General features: G+C 57.7%; 9 protein-coding genes across 9 annotated transcripts in view; 5 read left to right on the top strand and 4 right to left on the bottom strand.

The window, feature by feature from the left end:
* PSEUBRA_003288 (Phox homologous domain protein) overlaps window positions 1-382 on the top strand; it is a gene marked incomplete at both ends in the record, with an annotated part of 3791 nt that extends 3409 nt beyond the window's left edge. The window contains one exon of the mRNA XM_059465056.1: window positions 8-382. Within this exon, the coding sequence (XP_059320640.1) occupies window positions 8-382 (375 nt within the window). The remainder of the gene's footprint in view (window positions 1-7) is intronic.
* Window positions 383-517: 135 nt separating this feature from the next.
* Window positions 518-1867, bottom strand: PSEUBRA_003289 (SRA-YDG; the record flags this gene model as incomplete). The annotated part of the gene is made up of 1 exon (XM_016436395.1): window positions 518-1867. One exon carries the CDS (start codon window positions 1865-1867, stop codon window positions 518-520), a length of 1350 nt encoding a protein of 449 aa, XP_016292120.1.
* Window positions 1868-2344: 477 nt separating this feature from the next.
* PSEUBRA_003290 (Peptidase S9A, N-terminal domain protein) lies at window positions 2345-4732 on the bottom strand (the record flags this gene model as incomplete). Its single annotated transcript, XM_016436403.1, has 1 exon — window positions 2345-4732. The coding sequence occupies one exon, from the start codon at window positions 4730-4732 to the stop codon at window positions 2345-2347; it is 2388 nt and encodes a 795-aa protein (XP_016292121.1).
* Window positions 4733-6292: 1560 nt separating this feature from the next.
* Window positions 6293-7189, top strand: PSEUBRA_003291 (Protein kinase domain protein; the record flags this gene model as incomplete). Its single annotated transcript, XM_016436428.1, has 1 exon — window positions 6293-7189. The coding sequence occupies one exon, from the start codon at window positions 6293-6295 to the stop codon at window positions 7187-7189; it is 897 nt and encodes a 298-aa protein (XP_016292122.1).
* A 242-nt stretch (window positions 7190-7431) lies between these two features.
* Window positions 7432-9102, bottom strand: PSEUBRA_003292 (Glycoside hydrolase, superfamily; the record flags this gene model as incomplete). The annotated part of the gene is made up of 1 exon (XM_016436442.1): window positions 7432-9102. One exon carries the CDS (start codon window positions 9100-9102, stop codon window positions 7432-7434), a length of 1671 nt encoding a protein of 556 aa, XP_016292123.1.
* A 287-nt stretch (window positions 9103-9389) lies between these two features.
* Window positions 9390-10391, bottom strand: PSEUBRA_003293 (Mitochondrial 18kDa protein; the record flags this gene model as incomplete). Its single annotated transcript, XM_016436443.1, has 1 exon — window positions 9390-10391. One exon carries the CDS (start codon window positions 10389-10391, stop codon window positions 9390-9392), a length of 1002 nt encoding a protein of 333 aa, XP_016292124.1.
* A 550-nt stretch (window positions 10392-10941) lies between these two features.
* On the top strand, window positions 10942-14805 carry PSEUBRA_003294 (Clathrin, heavy chain/VPS, 7-fold repeat; the record flags this gene model as incomplete). The annotated part of the gene is made up of 1 exon (XM_059465057.1): window positions 10942-14805. One exon carries the CDS (start codon window positions 10942-10944, stop codon window positions 14803-14805), a length of 3864 nt encoding a protein of 1287 aa, XP_059321381.1.
* Window positions 14806-15218: 413 nt separating this feature from the next.
* On the top strand, window positions 15219-17591 carry PSEUBRA_003295 (Oligosaccharyl transferase, STT3 subunit; the record flags this gene model as incomplete). Its single annotated transcript, XM_016436424.1, has 1 exon — window positions 15219-17591. One exon carries the CDS (start codon window positions 15219-15221, stop codon window positions 17589-17591), a length of 2373 nt encoding a protein of 790 aa, XP_016292125.1.
* Window positions 17592-18666: 1075 nt separating this feature from the next.
* PSEUBRA_003296 (uncharacterized protein) lies at window positions 18667-19242 on the top strand (the record flags this gene model as incomplete). The annotated part of the gene is made up of 1 exon (XM_059465058.1): window positions 18667-19242. The coding sequence occupies one exon, from the start codon at window positions 18667-18669 to the stop codon at window positions 19240-19242; it is 576 nt and encodes a 191-aa protein (XP_059321382.1).
* Between the last annotated feature and the right edge of the window lie 667 nt (window positions 19243-19909).

A 19909-nucleotide genomic window follows, 5' to 3' on the forward strand; every position in this document is an offset into this window, starting at 1 on the left:
CACACAGGAGACCGATGGGCAGAACGTGCCGACTCAAACGGTAGACGCGGTGCGAGAGGAGGAGGCCAAGCCTGCGGATGCGGATACGACGAAGGACACGGCTGCCGCCCCTGCTGAAGGCGAGGCTCCGTCTAAAGCGGTTGAGGAGACGCCATCAACCACAACCGCTGCAGCTCCGGCAGAGCCGGCTGTGTCTGCCAAAGCGACAGGGTTCGCCCAGGCCGCGCAACCCAACGGCGCTGCATCTCAGACTGAGGCGCCACTCGCAAAGGAGGAGACCGTACCACCGCCCACCTCTGCATCCGACGCCATCGGCGCCGACGGCACTACTCCAGCCCAAGCCCTTGAGCCAGAGAGTGCGCCTGCGAAAGCCGACCCCTAATGCGCGCCTTTCTCATCGCGGACCTCACTCGCAATGCTCACTTATCCGCTCACACTCATGTTGACTGAACACCATATAACAAGGGGTATCTGCATATCTCTCGAACCAACTAGACCGTGACCACCTGGTTCCACCTCAACGCGTGTACCTGACAACCCGGCTTTTGCGCCTGCTCGACCGAACGACTCGTTCCGTCGGCGACGCGCCCGGCAGTTCCAGCTGCAGGAGTGTCTCCTCCACCTCGTCCGCCTCGTCCTCGGTGTCGGAGACGATGATGTAGCTGGCGCGGTCGAACTCGCTATCCTGGCTGACGAGGATTGGGTTTGAGGTGCGCGAAGCTGTGCTGCGGGTGGACGCCGCCGAGGGGGCGGGTGAGGGCGACTGAGTCAGGTCCACCGTGAAGATTTGCGATGATACGCCGGTGGGTGGTGTCACCTCCGTCTCGTGCTCACTCAACTCCTCTTCGTCATGATCGAACGTAGGCAATGCATCTTGTCCAGGCAACCTGCGAAACTCGAACCGGCACACCTTGAACCCGCTCGCCCCCCTCTCCATCCACGCCCTCTCCACCCTGTACAACCCACAATACACGTAGCCTTCCGCGGGACAGAATTGATTCCCGCCCTTGTAGCCGCGTACCACGCGCACCGGTTTCCCCGTTTGGACACTGCGCTTGAGACTTGCGTTCTTTCCCTCCCACCTCTGATCGCTGCTCTGTGGTGCGGTGCGCAGGTTCTTCGGGTTGTCCTTGGTACCTTTTAGATCTCGACCGCCCGAGCCCGTGTAGGTGAAGGTGGTTCCGAGATCAATGTCGTCCTCGTATCCACCGGACAGGCAGATGCTCCAGCAACCGACTTCTTCGTTTCCGCTGATGCCGGCGACAGTAGGAGCGTGTACAGCGGCAGTGGAGCACTCCATGCGCTTGCCCCACCATGTGCCGACCGGAACGCCGGGGATGGCGCCGAACGTCTTTGGATCGTACACACGCTTTCCTAGTCGGTCGGCGTGGCGTTGCAGCGTATGTTCCGGACGGTAGGCGCGAGAAGGGTTGAGTGGACCACTGGAGGTGCGACGGAGATGCGTGCGGTAGGACGAATCGTCGTCGTCGTCCGAGACAACGAATGTATCCGAATCGTACGCTTCGTCCGCGCGCGTATGTTTGCGGGAAATGTAGCCTTCGTCGCTAAGGGCACGCTTCATACCCCGCGACTTGCGACGAGGCGGGTCGAGAACCCGAGAGACGGAGCGTGTGATTCGGCGCGGTCGCGAAATGGGGCCCTCGTCGTCCGACCCGGGCGAAGCGGGTTTCGGGGCAGGCTTCGACTTGGGCTTGGGCGGCGACGGGGTCGGTTTGGGTTTGAGCAGGGTGGAGCCTTGATAGAGACCGAGCGACATCATGAGCTCGAGATTCGCTTTGATGTTCGCCTGACGTTGCGCTTCGTAGTCGTCGCCGACCGTCTCGACGGCGATATCGTGGCGCACCATCGTGAATTAGATGAGGAGAGGGGAGGATACGGGTGCCTTCTTTGGGTATAACGATCTCGATGGATGTGGTGAAAAGATGGACCAGCTCGATAAGGGGAGAGCGGCGATGAGGGTGTGACACAAAGATGTGGATGAAAGGGAAGCAAGTGTGGGGACCTAAATGAAGAGAAGGCGCGGATGGAATCTTGGAAGCTTTGTGTGGGTGGCTGTGGCTCGTGCGCTTGAAGGGTCCTTCCTGAGACAACGAAAAAAAAAAGGTTTCCCGCCCTTGCCCCGCACAAAAGTCCCACCAGCGCAGAGGAGGGGTAATTTACGCGACACGACAAAACAGACGCGTCTCACGTGTCGTATCGTCACGCTCCCGTGATACGCTTCTTCGACACACTTCCCACCCAAGGCACATTCAAGGAGAGCTCGCATTGACGTCTTGGATACTATTTGTTGCCTTCACGGTAGTGTTACAAAGGTGAATGGCCCCTACAGCCGGCTACTGCTCCCGTCTTCGCGAATCTTGAGCCCCAACGCCCTACCCACGATCGCGTACTTCTCTGCCGCCTCCTGGATCCTCTTCTGCGTGCTCTTGCCCGCTCCGTGACCCGCATCGATCTCGACCCTCAACAGCAGTGGGTTTGGGTTGTTCGCCAACTTGTGTTGCATCTCGGCCATCAGCTTGAACGAGTGGGCTGGCACGACTCTGTCGTCGTGGTCCGCGCAGGCCAGCACCGTCGTCGGGTACACCTTGTTCGGGTCGACATTGTGCAGCGGCGAGTACTTATAGACGTAATCAAAGATCTCTGGGTCCTCCGAGGGGTTGCCGTAGTCGGCGCACCACGCCTTGCCGATGGTCCACGTGTGGAACTTGAGCATGTCCATGACGCCGACGTCGGCGATGCCCGCGCCGATACCGTGTTCGGGGAGTTGCTGGTTGATGCACGCTGCGACACCGAGTCCGCCGTTGGAACCGCCAGAGAGGATGATCTTGCCCTTGGCCGCGTAGCCGCTCTCGTGCAGGTACCTAGCTGCAGAGAGCGCGTCGTCGAAGACATTTTGCTTATTCAGAAGCGTGCCTGCTTCGTGCCACTTGTCACCGTACTCGCCACCACCGCGGCAGTTGACGAACGCAAGAACACCGTTGTACGCGGAGATCCACGACATCATCGAGGGCGAAAAGACGGGTGTGATGGGGATGTTGAAGCCACCGTAGAAGTAGAGGATGGCGGGCGAGGTGCCGTCTTTCTGCGCCGTTTTGGGATGGGTCACGAACATAGGTACGCGAGTGCCGTCCTTGGAAGTGATGAACACTTGCTCTGAGACAAAGTCCTCTGCCTTGATGCCCTCCACCTGCGTATCGTAGTAGGCGGTCTGCTTGGCCTTGGTCGCGCTGGGCGCAGAGTTGGCCTCCCAGTCCAGTCGCACGACCTGGCCGGGGTTGACGAAGGAGCCAAACTTGACAAAGGCATGGTCGTCGCTGTGTCGTGCTGCGATCTGCTCGATGGTCCCAACAAGGTCTGGCAGCAGCCTCTCGACTTGCTTGCCCGACTCGAGCTCGTACTGGTACAGTTCGCTCTTGACATCGCGCGAGTAGACGACCAGCAGCTTGTTTTGGTCGATCACCTGGACAGATGAAAGCAGGGCGTCCTTCTCCTCGGCGATCACATCCGTGAGCGGAGCGTCCTCGCCGGTAAGCTCCCACACGTTATTTGTCTGCTGAGCTTTGGCGGGATCGATGTCGACCGAGACGAGGCGGTAGTTGGGAGCGTCCTTGTTGGTCATAAAGTAGAAGCGGTTGCCCTTGTTGGTCACGTAGTTGAGCACGTACTTGAACGAGAGGGCGAGTGGGATCCACTTGAGCTGGCCGGCGGCTGCCAGGCCCTGGTCCTGCAAAGGCAGCACGTAGACGCGCTCTTTGGTGTCGGTGTCCTTGCTGTTGTACAGCATGAGGAAGTTGCCATCGTGCGTGACGTTGGTAGACCACATCGACTCGGGCACCTTGAGATCCTTGCTAACGACAAGCACGTCTTCAGGCTGAGACGTACCGATGCGGTGATACCAGAGCTGAGCGTCTTTGTTGGCGTCTGTCTCGGTACCCTTGTCGGAAACGGAAGCGGAAGGGTAGGTCTGGTAGAAGAGACCCTTGTCGTCGTGGGTGAAAGCAGCGCCCGAGAACTTGACGTTCTCGAGCTTGTCCTCGAGGCGGTCCTTGCCACCGGTAGCATCGACGTACTTGGCAAGCTCGTCCTTGGACAGCTTGATAGTGCCATTTGCGTTGTAGTGCTTGTCATCCAGCTTGAAAGGCTTTGCCGTCTCGCGGACAAAGATCTCGGTCCAGTCACTGCCGCTCTTGCTGATACCGTAGGCCATGTGTTTGCCCGAGTGCGAGAAAGTGGTGAAGCTGAGTGCTACGGTGCCATCTGCACTGAGCAGGTTGGAGTCGAAAAAGATGTCTCCGATAGGGTCTCGCTCGTTCTTGCCTGCATTTGCGTCCACTTGCTGCTTGCTGGCAGTGTAGATAAGCGACTGCGGAGAGAGACCCGAGTTGAAGCTGTAATAGTAATTGCCGTCGCCCTTGAGCGAAGGACAGGAAAAGCGGGCAAAGTCAAAGTTCTTTTCGATGCGAGACTTGAGAATGTCCAGATCGGGTTGACAGCCGTCGATGTATTTCTTGGTGACCTCAGCCTGAGCATGCACCCAGTCCTTGGTCTCTTGCGACTGAGAGGGAGGCTGCTCGAGCCAGATGTAGGGTTCTGGGACAGACACGGAGCCCTTGGCGGCCGACTTGTAGGTGAGGGACGCCTTGTCGTCGCGACGAGCCTGTGGGTACGGATTGGGCTGAGTAGTCCAGCCAGGAGCATTCTGCGAAGACATTTTGACGGTGGTGTGCGCTAAGCTGCGTCGAGTGTATGCTAGTGAGGTAGAGGACAAGGGAGCCAGCGAAGATCTAGAGAGCGGAGTTGAGAGCCTTTGGGGAGCGAAGAGTCGCAAAGGGAGTCCGCTCAACATGAGCTGTGCGAGTTGATGGTGGTGAGGAGACTGAAGCGAGATGAAGTGGATGAGGGCTTTGACAGATGACGTGGACTGAAGAGCAGACGGAAGGGCGTGATCCGCGGTGGGTCCGAGCGCTTCCTCGAGGAGAGAGGCGAGGTGAGGAAGAAAGGACCCTTTCGAAAGAGTCCACACAGCAGCGCAGAGCAAATCCAGAATCACAGTCTGCGTTGAGGCCCCGCCGGCAATCCAAATATTCGATATCCGCTCTGGCTCAGCCTGCCGACCACCATTGAATCGGCAGATTCAAGCTGTCCACGGCAATGTGTGGCAGAAAACACCCAAAGCACAGCGTGAGGGCAACAGCTGAGCGTAGACGTGCTCTTCTCGCTCCGAGTGTGGTTGACACTCGGAAGGACCGACCAAAGCTGGAACGGAAGGCTCAGTCCAGCCTCGACGGATGCCCACCCGATCGTGGCGCGTCGAAGTACCCACGAAATCGGGTCGTTTCCGAATCAGCAAGCCTCGGCGTGGCGCGGGGACAAGAGCCAGACCGACGTGCAGAGAGGCAGCTGCTGCCGGTCTTCGACTTGGATTGGACCTCATTCATCATACCACATTCAGTTGAAGCGTGCGCTGTTCTCATCATCGCTTGTTGCAAGGGCTCAAGTGCTCAGAGACGGTGATCAGCGACCGCTTTGAGTGATCTTTCTCCTCCGAGTCACCCGAAGCAGCTTCGCAGACCTGAAGGGTGTGCCAGATGATCCTAGCGCGTTTCTCTGATCCCCAGAGGTGACAAGGGACCGCACAACGCGCAGATGGCTGCTCTGTGACGGAACAGGTTGTCCTGAAAGGTTCCTCTGAAGAGCCCGAGTCGTGAGAGCGAGATTTGAGGTGTTGGTTTCGAGTCTGGGAAATTCGCGCTCGCTGCTGTGTTTGCTGCTGCTGTCTGCAATTGGCGCGAAAGAGGAGAGTAGGCGCGTCAGCTGCGTCCTTGCTGGCCGTTGCTGTTCGCCGAGTCGTGAGAACAACACTTTTTTAAGAGTCAGCTCGACCTCGAGTCGCGCTCCAATCCAGTCACGCCGACAGACAGACAGACAGACAGCCCGTCTGCCAGTCCTGAATGAAAAGCTGCAAACCAACACATTCAGAAGTCACGCAGATTTATGCTCTCTTGTTGCCAACCCTTCTCTACCATCACATCAAGCTCACTTGGACAAGTCACGTAGACCACCAGCTCATCGGACACGCAACCTTTCAGCACAGCTTGCAGACGGAAGCAAGCCGACCCCTTCAGCGCACTTTTCCATTAGGTCACACTGCGCAGCAGCTAGAACAGTAACGCTGCCTTGAGCATCTCCATTGGGTCACAACGATCAACCGCGCGCTCTTCCACTCTCATCCCAGCAAGCAGAAACGCGCGCACCAGCATCACCGCACAGCATGGACAACTACCAGAGAATCGAAAAGATCGGCGAAGGCACATACGGTGTCGTATACAAGGCCAAGGACCTCACGCCAGGCGCCAACGGTCGTATCGTCGCGCTCAAAAAGATCCGTCTCGAAGCCGAAGATGAGGGCGTTCCTTCAACAGCTATTCGCGAGATCTCGCTACTCAAGGAGCTCCGCGACGATAACATCGTCCGCCTCTTTGACATTGTTCACCAGGAAAGCAAGCTCTACCTCGTCTTCGAATTCCTCGACATGGATCTGCGCAAATACATGGACAACGTATCACGGAACCGCGGTGGCGATGGTATGGGTCCCGAGATCGTTCGCAAGTTCACCTACCAGCTCATCCGTGGTCTCTACTACTGCCACGCCCACCGCATTCTGCATCGCGACTTGAAGCCCCAAAACCTGCTCATCGACAAGGAGGGCAACCTCAAGCTCGCCGATTTCGGTCTTGCCCGAGCCTTCGGTATCCCTCTCCGCACCTACACACACGAGGTCGTCACGCTCTGGTACCGAGCTCCCGAAGTGCTGCTCGGTTCGCGTCACTACAGCACCGCCATCGACATGTGGTCCGTCGGCTGCATCTTTGCCGAGATGGCCATGCGACACCCTCTCTTCCCAGGAGACTCGGAGATCGATGAGATCTTCAAGATCTTCCGCACGCTGGGCACGCCCACGGACGACATCTGGCCCGGCGTACAGCAGCTGCCAGACTACAAGGACAGCTTCCCCAAGTGGTCCGGCAGACCCCTGCGCGACGCCGTCAAGGGTTTGGACGAAGCAGGACTCGATCTGCTCGAAGGAATGCTCGTCTACGATCCTGCAGGAAGGACATCAGCAAAGCGCAGTCTCGTTCACCCCTACTTTAGGCAATTGCTCGCATGAGCAGCTTCCTACATTCGCATCACACTGTCCCCCTTTGCCATAGTACCGCTGTGCTCCTTCTCATCCCGTCTCACCCTGCTGTACACTCTGTCTTCACCTTCGTGCCATTCTCAGACTTTTTTCCTCGTATCATCTTGCAGCGCTGAAGCCGACTCACACGCGACCCACAGCGCTCGCGCACAAGACTGAACCCGAGCGAAGATCGCATATATGCAGCGCACCGCTTCATCATCGACCCTAGTCTACAGAGCATGCAGCAGCAGCGAGCTAGCCTGCCCCAACTCCCACAAGGACACGCCTGGCCTTGTCTCGTCGTTTTCCTCGAGCGCCGCTAAACTCTGCTTCGTCGTGCTGGGCAACGGAATATACATCCTCCAATAGATCTCGTCTCCCGGTTTGACCCCGTGCGCCTCTCTCCCTTTCACCGACTCTCTCGTCACCGTCTCGGTGTAATCGAACCAACCCTCGGCATCGTCGCTCCTACTGTCGATGATGGCACCATCGTTGTCGCTGAGGATCGAGACGATTGTGTCCATGGTCACCGCCTCGCCTGGTCCACGGAGGAAGGGGAGCAGCGCAGTGTCGAGGGAAGGGTCGCTTCGTTTAGCCAGCTCTTTGCCCTCGAACGCGTTGGTGGGCGGGGGAACGGGGATGCCTTGCCCTGTGGACTTGTCAATCCAGAAGATCGGATAGCGGTAGCCGTACATGGGCATGCCCATCAGCAGCTTGCCTCGTATTGATGCCAGGTCGTCCTGCTCTTCCAAAGTCGCCAACGTGATCTGCTCCGTGGGTTGTCGTTCGGCTTCTTCGTTGAGCTCCTCCTGCCCCCCGAAATCGTCGTAGAGGAAAGGGTTGGATGGATCCCTAAGCTGCTCTACTTCTCCATCGGATTCGAGCTTCGCTTCGGCCTCAGCTGCCTGTTGCGCTGCCCGCTTTGCTTGGGCCGTCTTAATCCTCGCTCTCGCCGCCGCCCTCGTCGCTTCCTCGATGAGCCGAATGTTCTCCTCGATCCACTTCGGGCTGCTATTCGGTCCTGGTTGGCGCAAACTCCCCCTCTTGGCCCCACGCAAAGGGCTGTCGGTGGGAAAATCCTTCCCTTCTACATCGCTCACCCTCCCCGCTGCCGAGGACATGTCGTAGGTCATGATGCTGAAGAAGTCCACCACGGCGGCAAGTTGGGGTATGGACTGTACGATCATTCGATTTTGACTTTCCTGTGTCCTATCCACCCTGCCTCCCATCGAGTAGGTGGTCCGCAAGGGGGGAAGGACGACGGTGAGCAACTTCCCCTGTAGTGCCGAGTGGAGGGTTCGGATGGGTTCGAACAATAGATGGCTAGCTGCCGATTCGAAGACTACGCCGTCGTACCCCATCTTGGACGCTTCACCCGTGATCACATCGGCGAGACGTTGCCAGTTGTCGGAGTTGGAGAGGAGGTCTGCGTAGTCCTTCTGCTGCCATCCGTCGAGGTAGAAGCGCGGGGTGAATTTGATCCCCTGCCGCTGCTTGCGGTGCAACCACGATTCTTCGGTCTTCGAAGGCGGACCACCAGACAGAACGTAGGTTGCATCCGCCCCATTTTGAGTCGAGCGCGAGAGCGAGTCGCGAGAGATGAGGATCGTATACCATACTGGAGAGACCAGGTCGATCTTGTCCACGTACTCGTCGACTAGTTCCGCCCCACGCGGATTCCACGGCGTGATGTAGGCGAGCACAGTGCGATTAGAGAGCTTGGCGGTGGCAGCAGAGAGTTCGGGCTGAATGCGAATGTACTCGTCTGTTTCGTAGACTGCTGGTGGTGATGCTGCTAGGGCTATTGATGAGAATAGGGCGAGGAGGCACAGTACGGAGGTCCAGAGCACGCTGCTGCCTCGGCGGCGGGGGTCGACCGCAGCCGTACGAGCGACCATCATGGCCACGAGCTGCTTCGAGACGCTTCTCAGATGCCGCCGCTGTGAGCTGATGGTGGTGGGTGGTGGTAGGTGGTGAACAGGATGAATGAGCTCAGGTCCGAGTCGGTCCAAGCTTTCGACTTTGTGAAACCTTCAAAATGCCAAAATCCACGGATGCGGGGAAGACGTCGGAATTTCTCGCCCACGCGAGCGCCCGTCAAAGGCAGCTCTCATCGAGGTCTGCGCTTTTTCGAGCACACACACGCTGGTCCGGCAACAAATCGTTCTCTATACAATTGCAACCTATATCAGAGCATCTTCTCCTTTGCCGCCTCCACCACCTTATGCGCGGCCCTGGGTCCGCCGCCGATCCGCTCCTGAATCCAATCGAACGCAAAATCAATGACGTGCTCTACCGGTTCGTCAAAGAGGAATGGCAGGGCGGGAACGAACATGAGTCCCGCGACAGTTGGTCCGGCCGCACGAATGCGCTGGCTCTTGGCCTTGGCGAAGAGAGGGGCGGAGTAGCGGACGATGCTGTGGATCGTAAACGCAGGGAGGGCCATAGATGCGATGCTTTGGAACACGGCCTGCCTGGCCATGGTCAATCCGACATGCGTGACTTCCGAGATCTGGTTCGGGTCCACACCGGCGTGCTGCCCCGCTTCGGCCAGACGTTGCGTGTGACGCTTGCGCAGCTCGACCTTTTCGGTGGGCGAGAGGGTGGAGAGGGTCTTGTGATCAAGGAGCTTTTCGAGCGGCAGGTTCTGTTTGACGGACGAGAGAGCTTTGTCGGCATAGCGAGCCGCTTCGGTCTCAAGTTCTTGCAAGGGTCCGGAGGAGGAGGTGAAGGTGGTGGACGCAAGCGCTTCGTACTGCTTGGCAGCCTTGTAGCCGGCGTAAAAGACGTCGCCGAGGATGTAGGTCCACGAGATGCCGTAGGCCGCCTTGACGACGGCGGGCTTCGTCAACGGACGGAAGGCTTCTCCGATATCCGAGGTGTAAGCTACGTATCTGGAAGAGGCGATGATGACAGTTTTGAGACGCATGAAATAGGCGGCGTAACGCTCAGGGCCCTGATCGATGTCTAGCAGCTCGGATGTCGAATCGGAAGCATTCGATGAAGAGAGCGTGGGAGTTGCAAGGCCAGTGGATGGGTTGGGCGAGCTCGAGGTCGCGCTGCTGCCTGAGGAGAGGAGGGAGGAAGAGGCCTTGAAGTGGCTCTGATGCAGCACATTTTGCAGCTGGAACCCAAGGCCGCTGAAGCCGAACAAGGGAATGTAGCGCTGCGGCTCGATGGTATCGAGCATCTCGGCTTGAATCGATCGAGAAAGGAGAGGGGTGGTGGTGGATCAGGACGAAGAGAACCGATGATTCGGATGCCTTTTCTCCTTCCAAGCGCTTGATTCCTCGCCTACATCGTCATTGCGCTTCGGCCCGCTTCATTCTTGTTTTCTTGGCTTTTTTGGGCGATTTTCCTCCACTCGAGCAGCAGCGCGTGCTCAAGCTGCAGCCAAATCGGCGATGCGAGACTACAAATTCAGGGTCGCGCTTTCCAAGCGAAGGCGCTGTGCGGTGTGGTGCGGATGGGCCATCACCAACGACTTCGCAACATCCGACCTAACTGCACCACCATCAATCAGCATAGCTCACCTTCTGGGCAGTCACATCAGTCACCGTCTCCTCGCTGCCGTCACAATTTCTCGCACGCGCTGTCACTGCCGGGCTGACGTATCAAGGCTTGGCTGCTCGTCACGACTCAACCTCGGAATCGTTGCCGTTATCCACCTTGCATCTCTCGCATCAGCGTCGACACGATATAGAACCCACTCTTGATGAGTTCCAATCAGCAACGACAACATGTTCGATGACTTTGTGCAGAGCTCCTCTTCTCACAGCACTCCGCAAAATCACAGGCGGATCAGCAACAACCTTGCCAATGGCCAATACGTCAACGGTTCGCGCTTCGACACAACCTTTGACTCGATCAATGATGGCTTTGAGGGCGATGACTACGGCACTCGTGGCATCGAAGGCGACGACAGTGGCCATGACGGCTTTGTCTCCTCGATGCTCGATCCAATAGCCGCACTCGAGACTGGCTTCATCTCCTCCGATGCCGGACCCTCCTCACACTCCGACCCCATCTTCCAGCTCGGCAGGGTCCAGTATGCATTCTCAGCACCACTGGCATTGATGACCGTTTCTTCCAACATCTTGACCATGTGTCTCTACGCATACCCAAATCCATCTCAGGCCGCCAATCCGTTTCCTACAGCTCCACCCAAGCTCGTTCGTATCAACCTCGACGATCCAGAACGCACCCAAGAGGCCGATGTGCCCATCCCGCCAACACCGCGCTCAGCACGCAATGCTCCACCACCAGACCCGAGTACAGTGGGCCCTTACAAGATGTTTGCCGATCCCTCTGGCCTTCATCTGCTGCTCGCTATGCGGAATGGCGACAACTACTACTGGGCCAGCGGGTGGAGGAAAGCGCGACTTCTGCCCAAGCTCAAGGGTCACATCATCGAGAGCGTAGCGTGGAACAGAGCCAGTCTAGCCGGCAACGCAAGCTCAAATGCGTCGGCAGCGCGTAAACGTGCAGCCAACGGCACTCCGGCGCTCTCAAGCACGCGTGAGATTTTGCTAGGCACAAGATCCGGCGACATCTACGAAGCTGTCATCACCGCTCCTGTCGGCACCGATCCGGATGATGGTGACATCTTTGACAAAATTGCACGTCGAACAGCAGGCAATGGGGCTGAAAGGGGGGACGTCGACCGTGTCGTGCGGCTCATGACTTCGCTGCCTGAGCGTCAGCCCGTCACCGGTCTAGCGGCAGAAGTCTTTCCTCGCCCCAGTCCGACATCGACATCCAACCCTCCGACACCGGCATCCAGCGAGCTGCGCAGAGCCGTCGTCATTGCAACGACAAGTACACGCGTCTACGAATACGTCGGAGTCCTAGCAAAAGCGAGTAAGGACGAGTCGGACTCGAGCTCTCTTTACGACAAGCTATTCTTGCCCTATCGAGGCGATTCTTCACCCAACCTCAAATCAGAATTGCCAGGCGACTTGCCTTACTCGGAGCTGCATGCGTACACATCAGCGTCGTCCAAACACATTTCAGCGCTTGCCTGGCTCACAGGCCCAGGCGTCTACCATGGCCTGCTTTCCTATCCGCCGGATGCAACAGCAGGCGACAGCGTCATCGAATCTGCCAACCTCCTACCCTACCCAGCAGTCGCAATCGAAGATGAAGGTAGTGGCAGCCCAAACAAACGCCGCAGTCGCATGAGCACGGCTTCGAATGGTTTCGGTTCCGCACCCATCACCAAGATCCCGCTCAGCATCGCCTTGACCGAGTTTCACTTTGTCCTGCTCTACCAAGACCGCGTCATGGCCATCAGCTCACTCGACGATCAGGTCATCTTTGAGGAAGCACTCCCACTCAAGGCCAACGAGCGTGTTATCGGCACAGCAGTGGATGCCGCGAAGAGGACCTACTGGATCTACACCGACGCCAGCATTTTCGAGCTCGTCCTCCGCGACGAGGACCGCCATGTTTGGCGCGTCCATCTCGACCGTGGATCTTTCGACATGGCCCTCAAGTACGCCAAGCCAGGCATCCAACGAGGCACCGTCCTATCGTTCCAAGGCGACCGATACTTTGCCGAGGGCAAATACATCCAGGCAGCCCAGTGCTATGCTCAGACGTTCATGCGCGCCTTCGAAGAAATCGTTCTGCGCTTCACCGATGTTGAGCAGCGCGACGCGTTGCGCTACTACCTCGTGATGCGCCTCGAGCGTCTCGACAAGACAGTCGACGTGGCTCAGCGCATCATGCTGGCCACCTGGCTCGTCGAGATCTATCTCAGCAAAATCAACCAGCTCGAAGATGTCGCCGCTGCCGAAGCTGCAAGTCAGGACGTCGACAACTACCGCCTCGAGATCACGCTGATCACCGAGGAGCTGCATCAATTCCTGGCAACGTATCGCTCCCTGCTGGATCCGCAGACGACATTCGACCTCATCAAGAAGCACGGTCGATCGGACGTCTATCTGCACTTTGCTTCCGTTGTGGGCGACCATGATCGCATCGTACGCCATCACGTCCAAACACAGCAATGGACCAAAGCCATCGACGCCATCAACAAGCAAGATTCGCTCGAGCTGTACTACAGCTTTGCACCAGTTCTCATGCGTCACGCTCCGGCTCAGACGGTCGACTGCTGGTCGCGTCAGCGTAGTCTCGACGCTCGCAAACTGATCCCGGCGCTACTACAGCACAAGCCTGACTTGGACCTTGGCGAGACGGACCAGGCGGTCAAGTATCTTGCAGGCATCATCGCTGGGAAGAACGGAAGCAAGGACACTGCCATCCACAACCTTCTGCTCACCCTGCTTGCACGTCGATCATCACGCTACCCGAAACGGGATGAGCTCAAGGAGGAGCTGCTGCGATTCATCGACGAAGCCAAGCCAAACCCGATGACCGGGCATCCGTACTTCGATCTCGATTACGCTCTGCGCACTTGCCTATCTCAGCGACAGATGGAGGCGTGTGTACGCATCTACGCCAAGATGGGACTTTACGAGTCGGCTGTGGAGCTCGCCATTCGAGAAGGTGAGATCGAGCTGGCATGCAGCTGTGCCGACATGGCCGAATCGATGGATCGCGATCTGCGAAAGAAGCTCTGGCTCCGGGTCGCCAAGGAAGTCGTGCGCACCTCAGCCGACATGAAATCCGCCATGGCGTTCCTGCGTCGCACCGATCTCATTTCGATCGAAGACGTGCTGCCCTTCTTCCCAGACTTTGCTGTTATTGACGACTGCAAAGACGACATCTGCGAAGCGTTGGAAGGCTACGCTGCGCACATTGAAGAGCTGAAAGACGAAATGGACGAGGCATCACGGTCGGCCGCAGCCATCCAGCAGGACATCGCTAGGCTCAGCGAGCGATTTGTGACCATCGATCCGGATCAAAGGTGCCATCACTGCATGCAGACGCTGGTGCAGCGACAGTTCTATATCTTCCCGTGCAGACACGGCTTCCACGCCGACTGCCTTATTGGCGAGGGGACCAAGACCATGTCGACGCGCAGCCTGCGCAAACTGCTCGAGCTGCAGCAGCAAATCTCGGCGCTCACCAGTGGACTTGTACCTGCGCTGCCAAATTCGGCGCTCGCAAACATGGGCTTCCTCAAGGACGGATCGAAAGCGATGGTCAGCGCAGCCCAAGGTGCGAGACAGGCCGGACTCGTCGGACTGCAAGCGAGTGCGAGAGGTCTGGGCAACGTGACAGCCGCCGTGGGTCTTGACAAGCTTCGCGAGCTGGTGGTGCCGGACGCAGTGATCAGCGCCATCTCGGCTGGTGTCAGTGTCAGCGTTGCCGGTGGACGCCGAGTGCTGGCGCCGTTGGATCCCTTTTCGAACCCGACGTCGGATCTGGTTGCTGGCTCACGCACCGCGGCGCAGCGACGAGCTGCTGCTCTCATCGCCACGGACGCTGACGCGAACAGCGCGAGCGCAGAGTATGGAGAGGACAAGAACACGATCGGCTCAGCGAGGAGCATCGAGGATCAAGAGAGGATTCAGCAGCTGCGTGATCAGCTCGATGCGCTGATTGCTGGAAGCTGTCCCATGTGCGAAGGGACCGCCAACGCCATCGGCCGACCTTTCATCTCGGACAAGGAGGCTGCTGAAGAGTGGGCCTTATAGTCGATTCAAGAAATGCAGGAATCGTCACAACCTCTGCCATGCCTGCTTGAGAGCGAAATGCTGTGCTGCTTGACCTGAATGACGGTGTGTGAGAAACAAGCATAGCGAGCATGGTCGAATGCTTGCGAAAATCAAAATTTGTTATGCCGCGACTCGATTCGAGCAGTGTCCGGACCAAAAATTTCTCGGGCGGCATCCATCTCGGCAGAGGTAGATTCGCGCTTGGGACGTGGAAGAAAGCGAGAAGGAATGGGCAGAAGAAGCGCCGCGCGCACGGACAGCTTCTGAGCAGCCAGCCTGGCGCTTCTCGCTCTCTCGAAACCACCATCACCAACACCAACGCCCTCTCGACTCTCTAAGTCTACACGCACGACCTGGACTGTGTCGTCGCTGTAGCGTCACTACACACAACTATGTCGGCAGGCTCCTCGTCAAGAGGCGCTACTGCCGCCAACACACGCGCCGCCTACCGTCTACCCACGCTTTCCCCGGAGTCCAACAAGAATGTGCTCTCGCTACTGCGTCTCATCATCATCTTCCTCATCGCAGGAGCAGCCGTCTCATCACGTCTCTTTGCAGTAGTCCGGCACGAGAGTATCATTCACGAGTTTGACCCTTGGTTCAACTTCCGCGCCACCAAGGTGTTGACCACCGATGGTTTCTACCGATTTTGGAACTGGTTCGATGCGACAGCATGGTACCCGCTAGGACGAGCCGCTGGCGGCACCGCCTATCCCGGTCTCATGGTCACATCAGGTGCCATTCACAACCTCTTCCACTCGCTCAACATTCCCGTCGACATTCGCAACATTTGTGTCCTTCTCGCTCCTGCCTTCTCAGGATTGACAGCTTGGGCCACTTACATGTTTACCGCAGCGATGAAGGATGGTGCAGCTGGCCTACTTGCAGCTGCTTTCATCGGTATTGCTCCAGGATACATCTCGAGGTCTGTCGCTGGATCGTACGACAACGAAGCCATCGCCATCTTCTTGCTCATGATGACTTTCTACCTGTGGATCAAGGCGCTCAAAGACGGCTCGGCGCTCTGGGGTGTCGCTACTGCGCTCTTCTACTTCTACATGGTCGCAGCATGGGGTGGATATGTTTTTATCACCAACATGATCCCCCTTCATGCCCTCGTCCTGCTCCTGATGGGCCGGTTCAGCTCGCGCCTCTACGTCTCCTACTCGAGCTTCTACGCACTCGGCACTCTCGCATCCATGCAGGTGCCATTTGTCGGCTTCCAGCCCGTGCGCACCAGCGAGCACATGGCTGCCCTCGGCGTCTTTGGTCTGCTACAGCTCGTCGCATTCGTCGAGCTCGTCCGATCGCACGTGCCCAGCAAGCAATTCAAGCTTTTGCTCGTCGGATTCGTCATCCTCGTCGCTGCTCTCGCCTTCGGTGCCCTCGTCGCACTGACCTACGCAGGATACGTTGCACCTTTCACCGGTCGCTTCTACTCGCTCTGGGACACCGCCTACGCCAAGAAGCACATCCCCATCATCGCCTCGGTCTCGGAACACCAGCCTCCCGCCTGGCCGGCGTTCTTCTTCGACCTCGAGATGCTCATCTTCCTCTTCCCGGTCGGCGTCTTCTTGCTCTTCAAGGAGCTGAGGGACGAGCATGTCTTTGTCATCATCTACGCGGTCATGGCGAGCTATTTTGCTGGTGTCATGGTGCGTCTGATGTTGACGCTGACGCCGGTGGTGTGCGTCAGTGCGGCCATCGCGATGAGCACGCTGCTGCAGACGTACCTCGACCCCAAGGAGCCGACCCCCGCCAACGAGAACGGTGCTGCTGACCCCGACAAGGAAGCCGTCGCCCGATCGACCCGCTCTGCTGCTCGTAAGGCCGCCGAGGCCACGCCCGAACCATCATCTTCGTCTGACGCAGAGATCGTTCGACCCGCATCGCCCGTCTTTGGCGCCGCAACCTTCAGCAGCTCCAAATTCGGCATCTTTGGTCTCGACTCTCGCTTCTTTGTCACCATCTACTCTTTGCTGCTGCTGCTCGTCTTTGTGCTGCACTGCACGTTCGTCACCTCCACGGCCTACTCTTCGCCCTCGGTCGTTCTCGCTTCGCGCAACGCGGACGGGTCGCAGCACATCATCGACGATTTCCGCGAAGCCTACTACTGGTTGCGTCAAAACACGGCCTCGGACGCCAAGGTCATGTCGTGGTGGGATTACGGCTACCAGATTTCCGGTATGGCCGATCGTCCCACGCTGGTCGACAACAACACGTGGAACAACACGCACATTGCCACGGTGGGCAAAGCCATGTGTTCGAACGAAGAAAAGTCCTACCCGATCCTGCGCAAGCACGATGTGGACTATGTGCTGATCATCTTTGGTGGTCTACTCGGCTTCAGTGGGGATGACATCAACAAGTACCTGTGGATGATCCGCATTGCGCAGGGGGTGTGGCCGGACGAAGTGCGCGAGGCGGACTACTTCACCCCGCGTGGGGAGTACAAGGTGGACGATGGTGCGACTAAGACGATGCGCGAGAGTCTGTTGTACAAGATGAGCTACTATCGGTTCAACGATCTGTTTGGTGGTCGACCAGGGACGGATCGGGTGCGACAGACGAATGGGCCCAGCAAGAGTCCCGAGTTGGAGTACCTCGATGAGGCGTTTACGAGCGAGAACTGGATCGTGCGCATCTACGAGGTGAAGAAGCCCGATGCGCTGGGTAGGGATTTGCCCGGAGTCAAAGGGTTTGAGGGCGGAAAGAGGAGGAAGAGGGCTTTCGCACTGCCTGTTGGCGCTGCGGGGAAGAAGTAAAGATGGACAGTCCCCTCGTACGCCAATGATAGATGTTTTGGATTTGCGTTCCTCTGAGTGACCTGACTGACTTTGCCCCTTCCCCACGACGACGCCTGATCAGCGATGTGAACGGAAGCCACAAGCTCAAACCCCACTTTGGCTGCCCACCACCTATCGCACAACCAGGCAAGATTTACCTCCTCAGAGGCAGCTCCATCGTACACTTCTCATGGGAGCACACCGGGTTCGCTCACTCTTTCGCTCTTTGTTCTTCCTTCTCAGGAGGGTTGGAGAAAGAGGAAGGAGCTAGTGGAATGACAGAGGGTGTGCTCTTCGACGCTGGCGAGCTACATTTTCTTCCGCTTAAGCCTGGATGTGGGTTGGATTTAATGGACGGATTTTGGCTGCAACAATTTTTGTGCCTCGTTCGAGTTTTGGTGAAGACGAGCCTTGACGACACAGCTTGATGGTGGAACGTCATCTTGCACTGATCGGAGAGGGCGTGCTCTTGCTCAGCATTAGCGCAGGATGCCTTGCACACGTGAGTTGGCATACCACACGATCAAGTGTGGGATATCGGACCTTCACAACGGCACGATCGTAGTACAATAATGAGGTTGTTGAGGGACTGGCAAATCGCTGCTCGGTAAGCGAATGGGACCCCACATGTGTATCGACGACGTTTGACTGGCTGCAAACGATGTGGGAGGTTGCAACATCGACGCCGATGGCGACCAGAGCGGTGCTGCTCTGCTAGCGGAGATTGAGCTGTGGTCCGCTTGCCGACTCAACCTCGAGCTCGAGGTTGAGCCTGTGGGATGTGGGGCACCTACTTGGTCTCGGACATCGACTTTGGTAATAGTGGGTCGCAGTCACTTCTAATTGTAGTTGTGGAACAATAGCGTCGATCCACCAAGCTGCTGTTGACGAGCTTGCGAGCCGATCCTGTACGGACCTCTGTGAGCGACAGCCGCTAAGGTCGCCAGGGGCACAACTGGACCAGAGAATATATAAGGATCCATTCGAACGGACAGATTTGAGTCCTATCGCCTACAAGCCTTAACTCCGCACACTCAAGCCAGCACTTATCGAAATGCGTCTTCATTCTCTTCGTCCTTGGGCTATCGTCACGCTCCTCGTAGCGGTACTGTTCGCGCTTGTCTCGGCAGTTGTCCCCTACACCTATCCGCTGCAGATCGTTCCTTCACACGGAACGTACATGGGTCGTACCCAGTTCCCATCGACGCTACAGGCGATTCTGTCCGATGGAGGGATCGGTAAAACGCGCTTTCATGGGGCCAGGGTGACGCCTCTTGCCCATCCCGTCCTTTCCGACACCGAACTCATCCGAGCTCTGCGTGCAGATGCGATGACGCGTCGCCTCGTTGTGCTTGGTGGCCCCCGATTCGGCGAGCAGGGCCACCACGGCTTCACCGCCGCCTTTCCCGTTCGCACCCGCTACGATTCGCCCAACTACAAGATCTTCGCCTTCGTCTCGGTCGTTCCCGGCCGAATCGCTCCCCAGGTCCACGTAAGGGGCTTTGCAAGCGTCGAAAATGTGGGCGATGTAGAACGTCTCATGGCCCAACACGGAGAGGAGTACGCGATCGGCCACGGCACTGTTACAAGTGTACACGAGCTCATGAGCACCCTTCCTTATTTGCTGTAGCTACGATACACCAGACGGCGTTCGTAATGAGGGTGATGTGGGCGCTGTATTACCTTGCTCATGAAATTGCCATTCCCATCTTACTTGATGTAGAGCTTGAAAAGCGGGTCGTTGATATCATTGACCATTCGCTTGGTCGGTCGCCACCAATCTGTCGAATGAATTTCCGTTGGCCCAGCCTTAACCGGCGGGTCGCAACAAACAAGCCCATGGCGGTCTCGCATCTATGCTACGTGGTATCGGTCTCAGTCAAATGTTGTCCATATTCAGTGAGTCACCGTGACCAGCGGATCGCTTGCCCCAACTTCCAGCCCCTTCCCCCTCTCCCCTTCCGCTTATTAAGCTCTGGCAAACATCATCCCTGTTCGTACTGTAGCTCATCAGGTCCCCTTTGTACGAACAATGACGATGCTAGCGACGCTTCTTCCCTCACTCCTCATCCTGCTCTTGCTGCCGCACCCGTCTGTATCCTTGCCTCGTCGTAGCGCGCGCATCGTTCCAATTTTCCCTCGACCTTCGCCACCACCACCACCTTCGCCTCCAGTCTACCCATCCTACCTCTCGCCGGCCACTCAGCCGTTCTACATCTTTCACTGGCCGGATGCATCTCCGCAGACGGCGCTGCTACGACATTTGCGAACGACCTATTCCCGTCCTCTTGCGCATC

Source organism: Kalmanozyma brasiliensis (genome assembly GCF_000497045.1).
Source record: "Kalmanozyma brasiliensis GHG001 unplaced genomic scaffold PSEUBRA_SCAF21, whole genome shotgun sequence".
NCBI lineage: Eukaryota > Fungi > Basidiomycota > Ustilaginomycetes > Ustilaginales > Kalmanozyma > Kalmanozyma brasiliensis.